Raw genomic sequence first — 17,749 nt, forward strand, 5'->3', positions numbered from 1 at the left:
TGTCGCCACCTATCCTTCGCCTCCAATCAAGGCGTTAAAACACCGAGCCCAGGGCGTGGCGGGCGGGAGAGGAGGCCTCTCCTCCCCCCCGCCTCGCCAGCGCCACGGCCAATGAGGGTCTCGGGGGGCGTGGCCTGTGTCCATGGGGATCAGGGCTGGGCTCCGGCAAGGTCTCTGTTCACCCCTATTGTTCGTTGGAGCGAGTCACTCGGCGCGGGGTGGAGCGGAGCGAGAGGCGAGCAGGGCGGTGGCGACGGGGCCGGCAGGTGGGTCGTCGGAGGGGCGGGGGTGGGGTGTGTGCGTGGGCCGAGGGTCCCTGGAGGGAAGTGGGGGGGGGGTGCCCTAGGTGGGCTCTGGAGGAGACGCTGGCGGGAAGCGGCGGCCCTTGGCGGGGAAAGCGGGTGGGTTTCCTCTTCAGGTTAGAGGGGAGTTGCTAGGGAGGAAACTACAACTGCAAAGTAAGAACCGAGGAGGGACTTGCATTGGAGTCAATGCGGAGGGATTTGGGGTCGGGGGGGTGAGTGGAGCCCATGACCCGAAACTTCTTTCTCCCTCCCAGGAGCAAGGCGGGCGGGCAAAGGTTAAGCCTTGTGGTGCTTTTTTGGGTGGGAGCAAGGGAGCCAACCTCCTGTGAGTCACAGAAGGGTCTTAGCGAGGACGGGGAGTGCCCTGGAGTGGGTGGGCGAAAAGGTCCCGGGGGTTGGGTGGGGGTCGTATTGTGGGGCTGGGGGACAGGCAAGAAAGCGTTAGCGCCTTAAGGGCATCTAAGGCCTGTGCTTTCTGAGTGGGGGTCACCGTTATGGGGACTGTATCTGTGGGGTTCCTTTTTTTTGTAGAGCCCCCTTTTTTGGATTAGAAGGGGGCGAGCTGGACAGGGAGGGGCTGCCTTCATGGCCCCCTGTTGGTATAAAGGGGCTGTGCTGGACGGGTTTGCACTTCCAGGGGTTATGGGGCTGTTGGGTGCAAGGCGGGGGTCGGATGGTGGGGGGTTCATGCAGTGTGAGGACACGGGGGGGGGGGGTGCAGCGCACAAGGTTGTGAGGTGGACTAGTTCGGGAGCAGATCGGGGAGACAGGCAGCTGGAAATAGCAGCGAGCCCATGGGGGCTGCAAAGCATATTGAGGGATGGGGAAGGGATCGTCCTTGACTCCTAGGCTGGGGTTATGGGTCAGTGGGGGAGAGATTCAAGGACTGGAGAGAAAGGCTGGCAGGGAGGATCTCTGTTATGGCTAGGGATGTGGGGTCGGGATGGATGTCCACTGCGGGAAGTGTTTCCTGAAGTTGAGGAGGGCAAACCATTACAGATTGTGGATTCAGGGAGTTCCGTCTGGTGGGAAAGAGAAGGCAGTAGATGGCTAAACTAATTGGGATAGATAATCTCAAGAAGATCCTTTAGTTTGGAGTTGTGCTTGTTTCTGTTTGGGGGTTGGTGCCCTTGGAAGTGTCATGGGTTTTTGTCTCCAGAATAATGAGGAACGCTGGCAGTATGAGTGAAAGCAAATATGCTTGTTTACATGGTATGAGGAAAGATCATGTTTGTGGCAAGTTGCGTGAATTTTATAGGAAAGTTGGGGTTGTGTCTTTGACTTTTGTGTCTTTGAATTTTGCAAGAATCTGCTTTCCTAAAATTGTGGGCTTTTGTGTCTTGCACTGGATTGAAAGTCAAGGCATAAATAGTCCATGTCTCTATATGTGACAGTTCAGTAGCATTCTGTTTGGTGGTGAAGGGAGTGAAGCTTGTCTATACCACCTGCCTGTGTCCAGCTGAAAAGTGTGTACCGTTAAAAGTAATGTGTGACTTAACAATATTCCTATGCGAATAAGGAGTGGCAGTCTCCTTGGTACTTTTCACATTTATGATTTTAAAGAGCATTTGTGGAGTTTGTGTCATGTATTCCCCTGTTGTATGTTGCAGTTTCGTAATGCCTCTCCCAGACACGCCCTTTGATCAGTGTTGTCCCAGAAGCAAATTACTCACCATCCCTCAGCCATTTTAATAGAATTCTTTTGAAGAAAGAAGCAATTCTGTGTTCTCTCATTCCCTATAAAGTGCAAGTAATTAAAGGAGTTAATATGATGGCCATTGGGATTTCAGGCATATTTGGGATAACTGAATGTCTGTTTCTTTAAGCTGTGGAACTGCTCACAGAAATCAGCAAAAATGCCTTTCATAATTGTCCTGGTCAGAACAAAATAATCAGATTATTCTTCCTTTTAATGGCAAGTAGGTACAGAGATGTGAAAACCCTCTCCTCTTTTCAAAGGCTCTTCCCTACCTCACCAAATCTCAGTGTGAAATAAACCTTAGCTTACTGTGGAGAGACCAACAATATGTCAATTGATTTCTGATGACTTTCAGGAAGTAATTTTGATGATCTTTGAAGGGCCTCTTAGAGTGCCTCTAAATGTGCTCTGCAATTAACTGTTTTGATTTGAATATCAACTGTTTTTGCATTAATATGGATATAAGTAATGTCTCAGGTTCCAGAACTATGAGCTCTCCTTACAAATTACCTAGGTCCCCTTAATGTGGAACAAAGCTAAAGTTTTGTTACACAGGGTAATAGGCTGTTGGAAAGGGGAAACTGGATTTTTACCAAAATTGGCACCCTTAAACAAATGTTCCCAGCACTGGTCTCTTTGGAAAACTGTGTTATTTAAGAGACTAGTGAAGAGATCACAAAATTGTGTGAGAATCTCAGTGAGATGAACAAATCTACTTTATTAGCTGTCAGAATTCGCAGCTGGGAGGGGCTGCTATGTATGGTGCTGGTGTGTAATCATTGTGCTTCTCTCTCAAGCAAGTTTGAAAAGAGAAAAATGGACTTCACTGTAGCTGTGGAATTGCTATTAGTTACAGGAGGCGGTATATTCTTGGGCGAACCTAACTCTCCCCGTGCCCACTGTTTCTTGGGCACTCTGTTAAAAAAGAAAACCTTCTGTAGCTGAAGGAATGTTGCCTCTTGCTAGGCCTATTGCTTAAACCATTAGTGTCTTGACATGTTTGCTTTCTGACGTAGCTGTGCTATTATTGTTTTAAAAGACCCAGAATGCCAGACATTTTGCTGCTTTGTCTGTATGCTGAGTGAGTCATGTGGGAACCTTGGTGTGTTTCACAAGAAGCTGGGCGGTGTTCTGGTAGAGGGAAACTGGAAACCAAGAAGCCACTGAGGAGTCTGTCTTGTTTGCGTATCCTGTCTCTTCCATTTCCCCCCACTCATACTCAGCTGTCTTCTTACCAACTTATATAATGGACAGATTGTGTGTATGAGCAAACAGGAATGACACTCTTGTGATTAGAGAAAAGGAAGTGGGCACTTGCAGCTAAGATTTCATTTTCGTGGGTTTGTGGTAGAGCTTCTGTATGACCTTGGAATAAGCAGCTGTACTTAACTGTGCATGCTAGGAAGATTATATATTACTTTCAGTGTGCAGGGAGCTGGTATTGTGCATTAAAGAGAGACCCCATGTTCTATGGGCGGAAAAAAATAATTATGACACCCTAACCAGATTTGTGTGAACTTTGGTTTTGTTAGCCATCTTTGAATTCTTCTTATTCAGGTTGGGCTCGGATACAGGGAGCTGGACTAGAATTCCTGAAGCTGATATGATCCTGTGAATAGGATGTAGTTTGTTAGTACCTGGGAGATGAAGGTTCGCATTTCACCTCTGCTTTGAAGTTATCCAGTACCTCTGGACCAGCCGCATGTCCTCTCAGTTCTGTAATCAGTAAATGGGGTTGTTAAATTTTTTTCTTGTTGTCCTCACTTAACCCATAAGTGCTCCACAGATGATTACCCCATAACACCCCCCGACTTTTGTATTTCTATTCATCTGGTTTTTAGATATGTAGTTCTTGCGTATATTCCGCTGAAATCCGGCACCCTACCAAGGAAGTGTGCTTTGTAGCATTTCCTCCCTACAAATATAAGGGCTTGGAATTTGAAACAAAATGTGCAAATCTCAGGGTGTTCCATGCTGGAGCTGTTGCGATATGTGTTGCCGCAATGATGGCTAAGCGTGCTTCTCTAGACACCGCCTCTCTTGCTTTGTACATGGCTCCCTGGGAGATTTGAGCAGAGGAGCCTATAATGTGGTTCTTGGATTCTGATTGCTATCTGAATGCCCGCATTCATAAGCCAACAAGAAGCTTGCTTTTGAGCTCTGGCAGTGTGCACACATCTTCTGGTGATATTTGTTTTAAACTTTCCTGACGCTCTGACATTTGGAAAGTTGTGTTCTCTCTCCCCCCCAAACCCACCCCAATTTCCTTGGACATGTAAAGTTTTTAGATGTCCTCAGACTGAAGGAAACTGCTGAATTTGAGTTGGGGATTCTTTTATATGCTGCTGCCTTTTAGTCCTGGCAGAGGGTGAGGCGAAGGGTGTTCTAATTGCATTAGCCAAATGATTCGCTTAATTAATCAGGCTTGCAGCACAGATGAAAGGATAAGACTGGGAGTTGCCTGGGAAAGGAAAAGCTGCTCATAATAAGGTGCCAGAGAGAAAGAGATCCAATCTACATGGAAGATCACTTTAATAAAATGAATGCAGGCATGTATGTGCATGTGTTACTATGTGCCTCCTCAAAGAGCCAAGCAGGTCTTAAATTTGACTCCCAAGATCAAGACAAACCAGTATGCAAGAGTCTTCGCCAGCATTTAAGTTCTGCATATAGATTTTTGTAATGGTCTTTACATCTATGGCTCTCAAAATCTTTAGGATGTGGCCGAAAGGTCATGTAAGTTATTCCCACTGTCCCCCTGCTTCCCCGATTAATGTTTTCTGTAGTGTCATATAATTATGTTTTTAGCTTGAATGCTTCCTACTCCCTGTTAGGGTAATGCTGGAAGATGAAGTCTTAAGTTTGCTAAACGATGATTGTAGTGAAAATGTGGGGGTATCTGGACAGAATATGACTGCTTTTACTGCAAATACAACTTGCTCCATTTAAAACACACACACACACACACGTGGACCAGCTTCCTTTCAGAGGACCTCAATGTGGTTATTATGGTTTGTATTATTGGGCTCATCATACCTGGGAATCCTGAAGAATGTTTGTCTTTTAAGTCTTTCATTTTGAACATTTATGCAAAAAAACACAAAAAAACCCCAACACACACGCTTGAGATTATAATTGAGATTAAGTCAATTATACTGATGCGGCTTGTTCAAATAAAGATTTCTGTATTTTAAGAATGTATTAGTTAAAGTACTTTTTGTATTGGTGGACATGCCTCTTTGTGCTTCTCATTTGCCACCAGAAAACAACCCAAAGCAGGTAGAAACGGTCTAGTTAGCTGGGCTAAGTCTGCAATCCAAAACCGATCTGCCGCACAAGTGAGGACTTGGTTGTGGTGGTCTCCCTCTGCCCAGGTCAAAACAGCTCTACCAGCCTATGCCTGTGGATTGATACTGACATCACTCCCCTGGAGCTCCCCATTGTGTCTTCCAAAAGGGTGGACAGAACTACCACTGGTGGCTTTTCAGAGCCCTCAAATGGGGCATTTGAGTAGGAGCTGAGCTGACTTCAGACTCAGCTGCCATCATTTGAGGGCATCAGGTCCAATCACTATGGCTGCTCCAAGACGGCATAGCACAGACTATGGCATGCGTGGCGAGACTCTAGATGTGGTGATGGCCATGACACCCTACCACCTGTGCTGGTGCGCAGCTAGGATTAGGATTGCTCCTGCCCATTGCACATTATGCTCATGGTAACGTAGTTGTGTGACTTCATTCCTGTGAGCAGATTATACCAGAAATGCTCGGCCTGTGTGCACATTTAATGGAAATAATGGCCAATCAGTTAAACTATGCTTAAAACACGTGGAGACCACATTTTGTGCTTTCCTGAGAAGGCTATGAAAGTGCACCTGGCTTGGCCTTTAAACTGATCAGGGTGACTTAGATGTGCTGGATGAAATGGAAATCATATAAGTTTGAGTTCAAGTGCTTTGTTTCCCAAGGTGTGGCCCTCCTAGAACAAGTCATACCTGATTTCTGCCTTGGAGGGGAAAATAGGCGTCATATGACATTCTTTATGGTGTTCCAAAACAATTGGGAGATGCTAGGAATTTGTCCTAATTGCTTCAGCTTTCAGGTTCTTCATCGGTGAGTTAGCTAGGTCATCCGGCATAGTAGTCTGTAGGGAAAGGAAAATATGTACCTGAAGCATCCTAGCAAACTTCTTAAAATGATAGTTGATGCTATTTGGAAGCTATGCCAGATGTTATGCTGTACTGTTTGCATTGGAATCACAGCAGTAAAATTGGTTCACCTGAAGTTTTCGCAACTGCAGTGACACATGCGTCTTTGCTTCTCTGTCTAAAATCATAGATGCATTATAGGTTTGATCAAGGAAATGCACAGCTAGAACAAACAGCTTGTAAGGGACAGCTCTGTGGTAAGGTTAAAAACTGGCAGTGGTAATGCCTAGTGAGTTGAGCATCTTGAATGGAAACACATAAATTTGCAAGTCAGTGCATGAACAACATGGCAAACATATGTGGAATCATTACATAGTATTTCAGAGTTGATAAGCAGAATGTCAGGATAGCCTTTCCTAAGTGTTGCAGCTAATTTTGTGAATGGTTATACTCATGGTAACTTTAATTGTTTTATTCAGTATAGCATTCTGCCTCTTAATTAAGATAGAATACCTTATGCTGTCACATGAATCATGTTCTCTTTCTACCTTCCTGAGCACTTTCAGGAATTTTTTGCTTTTTCCTTTGCAAAAGACCAATACCCAAGATTTTCCGGGGTACGTACATTGGAATTGGGTATCATGACAAAGACCTTGAGACACATACAATAAAACTGTAGAGCTGGGCTACCTGTAACACATAAAATAGATGCATTGAGGCAGATGAGGTGGTCAGCATTTCAGAGTTGTCTCCAGTAATTTGGTTTCACTTTCTGTTAAGACTTTGCCCTGGCTTCTGGTTTGGAATGAAATGTGTTAGATCAGAAGTACTATGTTACCATATTCGGGGGGGGGGGGTAATATGTGTGTTGCTGGGACTGGTTACAGCCTTTTTAACTCTTAAGAGCCAATTGTCACCTTATGGGGCAGACTAGTAAACAGGTAAACACCGCAATATTGGATGGAGAACCTCATGTCTGTAATCATGCAGTAGATAAGGAGCTCAGGAGCTGTTGCCAATTGCAACTTCCAGTTTGTGTGCACAGCATACATTTATCAAAAGTGGGAAATGTGTGTGACGTGAATTAACCTCGCAGGTGTTGGCCCTAGTGAGAGTTTGTCCCATTCGGATTCAAGAGCTGTCTCTGCTGCTCTCTGATAACTGAATGGGAGAGACATAAATGTCTCCTTGACATCCGGCTAACAGCTCGGTAAAGGTTAATGTTTTGTTAGCCTTATGTATTTAACTTGCATTAATTGCCACAGGTATCTCTTTGGAGAGCATATTGACTAAAGTTAAGCCCTTTCTCCAAATTGACCCACCAGTTTTGTTTCTTTGGCAAACATCAGTACAATTCCTAAATTGAGAGATGCCTGTAGAGTATTTAGAGCCATGGCATCAGTGCTAAACACCCTTTTTGGGATTAGGATGGAAAGAGCATCTCCCTTGTTTTAAAACATATATTAAAACCTGTGATTCGTAAATGAATAGATGGGTCTAACAATGGATGCAATGAAAGCTTTCTGCCCATCTCCTACTTTGCTGATGTTTATCAAAGTAGGCTGTAAAAAGCACAGAAGACTCAATTAAGCTGTCTCTGGAAATGTGGACCCTGTAATTCCTCAGCTTGGAAAGCTTCCAGACAATGTCATGAGAAATCCATTTCCCTGCAAATTTGTCTTAAATTAACTTGGCTGCTTTTAGTTTTCTAGGGAGCACAATAATACTTTTTTACTCTGGTGATAGTTTTGACAGTTTCAATAGGTGATTGATTTCCTAGCAAGCAAAGGGTCAGAAAGGAATGATTCTTTATTTGAGGGGCAAACTCATCTTAATTGCGGCAGCAGCCAGCTTTTTCCTCTAACTGGTCTTCCAGGAAAGATGTTTTGAAGCCCAGAAAACATCTGGGCATCATAGAAACATCCCCGGCAGCCACTTCTGAACAATAGATTTTTTATGGTCTATTGTCTCAGCAGTCCATGTTATGGGTGTGTCCATGGTTAAAAGGCTATTGCTGAAAAGGATATCATGTGAACATTTAAGAGGAATACCAGTTACAAACTGTCTGGCACATCTTCCTTAATTGTAGGCTAATGTATTCTAGGTTTACAGACCACTTTTGTTCCTAAGGCTGTAGGTTTGTAATAAGAAATGTGTATCTCTGCTGTCTCTGCATCAGATTAGGAAAATGGAGGCCATGAAAAATCCGAGCAGGTTAAGATCACAATCTTAAATTATTTAAACCATTGGACTCGGAATGTCAAAGTCTAGACTTCACGTGTTGATATTTTTAATGTATTTGAATTGGGTTTTCTCACATATGAAATGTTTTAATATGGGGGTGGGGGGTCAGCTACTGATCTGATAGAAGATTCGGATTTTGAAGAAACATGTAATCATGACAGTGATTGGCCTGCTGGATGTGTTTGTGTCTTTGTGTGTATCATTTCCCATTCTTCTTTCACTGACATGCAAATCAATTCAATGCTGCCCTGTAGGTTACTATACTCCCCCCAGGGTCATTGAAAATAACTGTTCTGGAGAATACAGTACCTTTCCTGTTCCCAAGTTCATTCCCTAAAAACACGACAAACTTTTTCAATAGGAAAATAGGTTTTGTTTCTAGCTTCCATTAACACTCAGTGGATCTTTGCATGTGTGAATCCATAAAATAGTTAATGCTAAAGATACCAAAAGGTATGCCAAAAATAAAAATAAAAAAATGTTATGTAGCAGTGCACTTTCTTAGTCATGGCCTGATGAAATGTTTTCTGGGATCATGGCTAGACTTGATGAATGGATGCTGATGTTTTTATTTATTAAATTTGCGTACTGACCTTCATCCATAGATCTCACAACATAAAATTACAATATAAAAACCACAAAATGCATAATAAAAACATTAACAAAGACAACCCAATAAGGTCTGTTTCCACAACACATTTAAAAGGGCATCAGATGCCAATCAGCCAAAGGCCTGGTTAAAGAGGAACGTTTTTGCCTAGTGCCCGAAGGTGTATAGTATTTATTTTTAGGGTTGTATTCAGTGCTGCGTATATGGAATTACATTTACAAGCATACCTTAGAGATATTACAGGTTTGGTTCCAGACCACCGCAGTAAAGCTAATATCTCAGTAAAGCGAATCACACAATGTTTTGTTTTGTTTAGCAGTGCATATAAAAGTTATGTTTGTACTATATTGTAGTCTTATGAAGCCAGGCCAACCCTGGCTTCAGGGGCGGGAGGGCAAAAACCCAGCTCTACTTCTGTTGCCAGAAGAGGGGCGGCAACAGGGAGCTTCCTTTGAAGAGCTCTTAATACAGGAACAAGCCTTTTATTTTGCCCACCGCATTCCCAGTTCAGGGATGGGGAAAGCAGAATACATTTGGGGAACAGCGAAAAGCTGAGACTGCATTATTGTAGCTTCACCTACTCAGCCATGTGATGGATAGATGCACTTGCATAATAAATGGTGGGCAGGTGTTCTGTGCAAAGTGGGCAAGGATGTAACACAATCACATCACAATGTAGGCAAGTGTATTACATAGCAATGTGGGAGAAACTTTAGCTGTGTCCTAGTCTTTAATTTTGTTGAATTGTGCCCCCTCCCCCCAATGTTTGGTTGCTTTGATCTGGATGGTAGAAGGGAATATGATATCTTTATAAATGTGTAGCGAGTGAGTAAATTGCTGAAATCCTTGGCCATCTACTTTGGGACTGTGTACATTTTTAGTGGCTTGGCTCCAAATAAGCTCTTTCCCCCTCCAAGCCTTTGGCAGCTTGTTGCTGACTGTTGAGACAATCCTTGCTAAGGATCATAAACGGTACCAAGTCTGTTCAGATTGGTCTCTAGGGATGCACCTTCACTGTCTTGTCTAGCCACACGGTGCGAACGAACCCAAAGAAACAAGTGGCATTCAAATGGTTTCTGTCAACATTGGGAGGCTTTCAGAAACTGCATGTCAGAACAACTGCAATTTATTAAGTCTTCTCTGATACCAGCAGGTTGTTTGGAAAGCCAAACCTTAATTTCATTTGCAGTTAGGGTGCTGTTTTTCCTTGTATATAGGGTTCACTTCCTGTTATGCTGCCAGCCTCAGTAAAGTCAAAGGTTCTATATATAGCTCTGTATTTTGTTTGGAGGTGTGTGGACATATAGTTAAAGAGAGGACACAGTGTTTTGTTTGCTTTCGGTTCTGTGTCTAGGAAGCATTTTTTGGAAGCAGGCTTGTAGTCTTCATGGCTGTTGAGACTAGGGCTGGATTTCCATTGGCCATTTCATGCCCCCGGAAGGGGATGGCTGCCTCACATAATTTTCTTGCCACCGATCGACTTTGCATAGTTGCAATATTTGGATTCATCCAGTGTCCAGACTGGCTAGCAGCTTTGTCTTCCCTGTGTCTTTTGGCTTGGCTTGGCTTGCTTGACTCATGGAGTGGTTGCTTTCAAATGTTCTAATGTGCACTTTGCATGTGGGGTCTATTTATTGATGCTGTTTGTCTGTGTACTGGCATCCAGGTGGTTGTCTGTGCATCAGATAGCTTCTCATCATGACTGAATTTTCCTCTCCACCTCTCCCCCATTTTCCAAGTTGCCTACCATGCCTTTCTTCTACAAATACCCAGTTCATTTAAGTAAGCTGAGTGCAAATGAGTATTAACATCTTGAATTTGAGCTCAGAATTCCCCCTGACTTCCTCTCCTATTGGGGGCTTAAGTTTAGGTATTTTGATTGCACAAGATAAGTGTCCTCCCCGAGAGTTATGAAGCAAGTTTCAGGGTATGGAGGTCACGTGACTCATTTCAAAGTCATGCGGTGTCACGATGACTGGACTGCTGGAAGTATGTCTTGCATCTTAGACCCACAGGACCATGCTGTTTGCGACTTAATACGTTGCTCCCCGCTGTAAGTTTTCTTAGCCCTTTGGTTCACATTCATGCTTGAGATGATGTGCAACAGTCCTAGAAACCCTGATGCTGCTTCAGTGGCCTCACGTAGTGATCGGTGTTCTCTGAACTGCCATGCTGTCTCTGCGTTGCATCACATGTGCAGCACACAGGCTGCAGGAGTGATCGGAGCCTGTCAGCTGCACTTATTTTGATGGTCGAAACACCTCTTTCTTTTTGCTCACCTATGATGTGGTAGCAGAAGCTGCCTGCAGAAGGCCAAGGTGGGGGAGCGGAGCCCAGCTGGGCCCATGCTTACAGGAAGAGTTGCTTCAGTTTCCGATTCCCACTGCACTTTCACTCCTGAACTTTCCTTTTTCTCTTAGAGGAGTTCAAGGGAGAGGGAACAGGAATGCAAACTTATTTTAAAAATGAGCGGTTATTTCTGCTCTTAAACTGTTGGTTTATGTGTGAACATTATCGGAGTAGGCCCCATTCTCTTATCGAAAATGTGTGTGACTGCTTCTCTAGAAAGCATATCTAGAGAGACCTGGGATAGCCACAGTATTTCATTTAGGACAGTCTTCTCTACAGGAAGAAAAGGGTGCAGGACAGGTGAACTGTCTCCAGTACCTAGTGTATTTAACACAGAGTTTGGATGGTGGTGGCATCTCTGGCTTTCCAGCAAGCCCTTTAATTTCTGATAGAGATTTGTTTGGATTTTTCCTATTCCTGAAGTGGTTGGTTAAATAGCTTGTTAGTGTTCATAAATTTGGTAAGGAACATGGGTGTTTAATCGCTCCCAGGACTCCTCCTTCCCTTCCTTTATGTAGACAAATATCTAGTTGTGGGCTGACTTTTGTGGCGTGCAGAACTCTAATACGGTACTTTGTGCAATGTGGTTTTGCTTCTCATCAGAGCATCTTGCAAGCACCTGCAAGCTCCAGGCTTTCCCTTAATTCATCAGGGCAAATTCCACCCAGCCCATCCAAAGAGGTCCTGTGCCTATTCTCTGTCAATGTTTGCTGTGTGTTGTTGAGATTTTCAGCAGGGAAAAGCTTGTAGGAAGAAGTGGATAAAATTAGAAAAGAACTCAATAGGCTGTATGAATAACCAAGAGAGGCCATTGCAACTTAAGGAGTCTGTGAGTAAATTTGAACTAAAGACTACAACCCTGTATGCACACTTGTGTTTGGGAGCTAGGCCCCTTTAATGATTAAGTGGGGCTTCCTCTGAAGCTAAGCAGCATACTATATCTTACTTCAGTTGTGGGGCAGCTTTCTGTGTGAGGCTCACAGGCACAATTTTATAGCAAGGTTCTCTGTGTCTTGGAATCTGGACAGCTGTCTTCACGAGAAAAGAATGCCACACTCGGGCAGCTTTTCTTTATTCTTTTTGACTAGGTATCTACTGCCCTAATGTCTCTCTCCCCCCGCCCCAGCAAAAAACCCAAACCTCTAGGATTGCAAGTCTCAGTTGCTTTAACCAGGCTTTGTTGGGTGACCATTTCCAGGAACGGACTTTCACAGTCTTTCTTTATATGGCGCCCTGTGCTAGGCCAAAATTGGTGCCCTCAATGGATCTTTTCTGTGATGGATCATCTCAATTTTGTTTCCCCTTGGCTCAGTGCCCTGTTTGCTGCAGGAAAGTTAGAGTCTCTGTTCTTCCACCAGTGGTCCATAGGGCCAGACGTGTGTGTTGTGGGGCAGCCCAGTTTCCTCACAGATGGTCAGGCTCTCTCATAAAACTGGTGTCACCTGTCCGTATGGGCTTCACAATTACCAAGCGTGTGTGTGTTTTCGTGCAGCTGCTACCTTACATAACCCAAATGGAGATAATGGCATTAAAATATAGATTGTTGACCTTTTTTTTCTTGAGATGGGCAAAAGTCATTATTCTGATTTGTTAGGGCCTGTGGGGAACAAGTACTTTTGTGGGCCATATCCATCCTGTTTACAGTCATTCCTGAAGTAATACAGCCTTTCCTCTTATTCCTGTGGTATGAAATATGGTGATTTTGCATGTTGCATGGAGAATTACAAATCAAGTGAAAAAGACCCCAAATCTTCAGCGTGCACTCAGCCATACTTGTACCTTATTGGTTTTCTAAGGGAGTTTCAGATGACAATCGGTTGTTTAGCTTTGAAGTTTTATTATTTCCCTCAGCATAGCACCCTGCTCTTGCCTGAGATGCGCCTGACAAATAGAAGCCGCCTCCCTCCTGTCTCTTGAGATAATGTATATTTCATAAAATGGCTCTGCTGGGGGAAAAACACATCAGGAGACGCCAAGATGTTTCTAATTAGATAGAGGTTTGAAAGATCTGTTTTAAATCTGCCATCTTTGATTGGTTTTCTCCCTCCCCCCTGCATACCCTGCCAGGCCTGTAGGCATTTCATAATGCTTCAGTCATTTCATTCTTAAATGGCTTTCAACAAACAGGGCGGGAGGAGATTTTAAAAGCCGAGGCTCCTTAATACAGACGCGATTGCATGCAGACGTATGGGCTTCATTTAACTAGCACTGTGGTGGTTTCTGCTTCCTGACGCAGAGCATGGTTTTATTGCTAAGCATCAAGTCAAGACATCTGGATTCTACCCTGCGTACTTCTTGACATTTAACTGACAGCTAGAGGGAGGGGGGTTGTCATACTTCACACTTGGATGACCAAAACCCGGCTACTTGTGAAGACCTGTAAATCTGAATCTCCATAATTTTCTCTTGTGGGTTTGGGAGACAGTTGAGCCTAATGCATTGCTCTTCGACTCTAATGACCCAGTTGTCCTAGGTGGCCTTTCCTAAGGTGGTTCAAACCTCAGTGGTACCATGCTCATCTTTGGAAGAAAGAGGAGAGCCTGGGGAAAGCAGGGAGTCAGATTTGTTGTGGAAGATACAAAATGCACCCCATGCTGTAAGCTGATACCAATGGTCTGGAAAGCTTGAATGCAGCTTGTGTGGGAAAGAGAATCAGGATAAATGGCTAACCCAAGGCCAGAAAAGGCATCTTAGAGATGCAGAAATGTGGGAATGAGCTTTCAAAGGAAAGGAAAGCTGTTTGTGGCTGGATGCAGAAGAGGGTAGGAAGCAAGTACAGGAACTTCAACAGGCCTAGATGACATGATGTAAATTTTTAGGTGCTCAAGCCGCTAGGCACTTGGGATTTCACTCAAGCCTTGCTGGATAAACAGCATCACTTGGATGAGTTTTATTTTTGCCTTTTGTTTTGCTTGTCTTGCCTGCAACAGCTGAGACCTGCCCTTTGTCCCCCTGGGTCTCTGTCTCTTGTGAACAAGCACCTTCTCTGCAGAACCATTTTAATTCAATCTATGTGTACCCAAATCTTCAAGCTGCCAGCAAATTTAGTAAGAAGGCAACTTGTGGCAGTACGTTGTGTGTTTTTGTTTCTCATCTCTCCACCCTCCCCTCCACGCAGGGGATGTAGAGTGGGATTGTGAGCATAACAAAACACAGCATCTACTTTTGGTATTAATGCCAAACAAGATTAACTGCTTTTTGGCTGTATATGTGAGTCGTTAGAGAAGAGCAAGCCCATTTGTTTGAGTACATCGGGTAATTAACTTGCATCAGCCAGTTCCCCTTGCTGGTTAAGTCCTGGCTTGCTGTAGAGTAATTTCTAAGAGGCTGTAGCTCAATTAGAGGAAGTGTTCCTGAGGAAGACTATAGCCCTATTGCTTCCTTGATGTATGGAAAACCCCAATACCTGCAGCTGCTCCTTTCTTTTCTTGAAGCACAGTGCCCCTATTCCTGGATTCTACTTAGGCAGACTCCTGAGCTGGTTCCTATCCTATTGTCCACACCTGTGAAAGCAGGTTGGTCCATTGAATATAGAGTGTCGGATGGGAAAACAGCATGCCCAGTTCAAATCCTGGCTCATTTATGAACCTTGATGTCATTGGTCAAATAAATATTTATGGTCCAATGTAGCACTCTTGTTTTATGGATTGGAGACTATCCAGGTTTCTTTCTGAGGATTAAGATAGATCTGCCTTCCCCATCTTGCTATCCCCCAGATTTTGTCAGACTACAACTCCCAACTAGCGTGACCAGTGATCAGGCATGGTTGTTTTATTACGCAAATATCCATACATTGCTTTAACTTGGCATAATTGTGCTTCTGTTTCTTCAGAGATGCTTTAGGGAGGGAATAGGGGGAAGGGAAGTATTCACTATGATTTCTTAGTAATGCTGAGGACTAGAAACCTTTTATGAGCTGAGTTTTTCCAGCAGCTAAATTGAACACACAGTTTCTATAGGAGCATACAGATGTGTGGAATAACAGACAGCCAAGCTCAATTTGTTCTCTCCCTTCTTGACTGCAAAATTCTTGCAGGTAGTAGGTAGTAGGAAGAGGTGTTAAACTTGTCTTTGTTGATGTGCCCAAGATTGGAATGGTTTCTCGTGGTGACATTGGTGACTTTGTTGTTCCAAGGTAACAGACATGATGAACGAGACATGAGCACATGTGTTCTCCTGTGTATTCATGGAGAAGATTCCCCCATTTAACGCACTTTGGACAGAAGAAAGAATTATCCCCCTTTGCCCATAAATAGAGAAGTCTGGCAGAGCTTCATGTTCAGCCTGAAATGCTGCAATTAATCACAATAACTCCATCTGGTTTTTGTTTTTTAAAAAAGAATGCTGCCTTAAGAACACAATAATTGCAGGCCTGTACATTTTTAGACCGAGGTGTGCTTTGTGCTATTTCCATCCTGCAAAAATAAAAATGGTGTGTTCTTTATTTATTTTTCTTATTTGTTAGATTTATATACTGCCCTTCATCAAAAGATCTCAGGGCACTGTAAAATGGCTGGTGATACACTCCCATCTCTGATTTTGCCTCCTTCCAAGAATTTTGCCATGAAATGGGTGGGGAAGGGACACATTAAGAGCACAGCTGTGTGTGTATGTGTGTTCCATGCTTTGTAAGTTTACTGTGGTGGCAAGTCTGTCTAGTGTGTTACAATGGCTTCCTGAGAAAACTCAGCCTTTGTAATGGCTAGTACAGTGGTACCTTGGAAGTCAAACAGAATCCATTCTGGAAGTCAGTTCGACTTACAAAACGTTTGGAAGCTGTAGAAGCCATGTCGGACGTTTGGCTTCCAAAAATAGTTCACAAACTGGAACACTCGCTTCCAGGTTTCCAGTGTTCAGGAGCCAAAACGTTAGACTCACAAGGTGTTTGGGATCCAAGGTATGACTGTATAACATGGTAAGAGACTGGCAAAATCCTTAGTTCAAAATCTCATCTCTGCCATCATCTCATGGGTTGTATAAAGCAAGCCACAATAGTCCACCTGTTCCCCCTTCTAGGAAAGGGTGTTGCTCAGTGGTAGAGCTCCTGCTCTGCATTTAGAAGGTTCCAGGTTCAATCCTCAAGACCTCCAGGTAGGGCTGGGAAAGATGCTCTGGAAAGCTGCTGCCAGTCGGTGTAGCTAATACTGAGATGGGAAGCCTCTTACCTTGGCCTGACTTTGTAGAAAGCAGCATGCTCCTTCCCATCAGCAAAATAGTGGTAAATAGAGTATTGTAAGGATGACCGAGGAGGCATGTGAAACTACATGATGTGCACGAAAGCTCTTTTGAATACTTTTTAAGCGGCCTTGAAGTGCTAATAAGTGGTACCTATTAATATTGCAATGAGACAAAGGCAGGTTTCTAGTCCTCATGGTTTCTTAGGGGAGTATGATAGTATCTTCATGCCTCTCTTTCTCTCCTTGCTCCATTCCTCCAACAATGCTTCTTCCTTGTGGAAATGTGGAGTCGGAATATAAAATGAGCCTGAATTGCATGAATTCTCATTACAGGATTTAAATATATTGAGATCCAGGACTCGGACCTTTTATCATGTTACACAGAGTGCACACAGTTCTGATGAAAAGAGGCATGAAAGCAAGCTGATTCATTCACATGGCCGTTGTGTCCTAACTTAATTTCTACTTCCAGCCAGATTACATCTGGAAAGTTCAAGCACTTCAGAAGGAATTAGAAGCAACACCAGTCAACGCCTGGCCTGTCATGGCGAGTTAATAATTTGTCACCAGGGCCCTGCCCGCATGTCGTGCTGATTACTGTGAGGTTGTGTAAAATGGCCAAAGGTCTTTTTTCTTCTGCTAGCTTGGGGGAAGAGGGAGTCCTTTGTTGGCGCTGTAGCATCTGAATGCAGAGTTCACCATGCATTCCTGAAATAGCAATTGCTTGGACAGATGCAATGCCGTCCTCAAGCAGCGGGGCTCAAGAGGAGCATTGGGGGTGGATGCTTACCCTTTGTGGTGATGCAACTGGCACATGTGTTTCCTATTTATATCACCCCATCCCTTCCATGGAAGGCAGCAGCATGCAAAGAATCCCAAACAGCACTGCTCAATCTGTCAGCAGGGTTTGCCAGCCCTTCCAGGGTGCCGGAAGCAACTCTGGCTAGAGTTCCATGGTCGGCCATTTAATGGTGCAGCTGTGATGACGATGCAGCATCAGCAGTACGAATATGCTGAGAACTTCTCTCTAGCCCATAAAGATAATCTAGTAGCCTGCTGCACGCTTTGCTGTTGCATTGCACTCTGCCTACATTTACATGAGTGGCCCTTGCCCCCCTAGTGCCATTTTCCTCTTGGAGCATAGCTGGCCATTACCTGAAAAATCAGTAACTTTCTCATTTTCAGAAAAGCTTCCAGAGGTCACAACTCACAATTGAG

The 17,749-nt window shown here is 44.0% G+C and overlaps 1 protein-coding gene across 1 annotated transcript in view; it reads left to right on the forward strand.

The window, feature by feature from the left end:
* The first annotated feature begins 110 nt into the window (after positions 1-110).
* JUP (junction plakoglobin) overlaps positions 111-17,749 on the forward strand; it is a 58,517-nt gene continuing 40,878 nt past the window's right edge. Inside the window, exon 1 of the mRNA XM_082195500.1 lies at positions 111-266. Within this exon, the coding sequence (XP_082051626.1) occupies positions 112-266 (155 nt within the window). The 5' untranslated portion in view covers position 111. The remainder of the gene's footprint in view (positions 267-17,749) is intronic.

This window comes from Podarcis vaucheri, assembly GCF_965113315.1.
Source record: "Podarcis vaucheri genome assembly, chromosome: 13".
NCBI classification, from domain to species: domain Eukaryota; kingdom Metazoa; phylum Chordata; class Lepidosauria; order Squamata; family Lacertidae; genus Podarcis; species Podarcis vaucheri.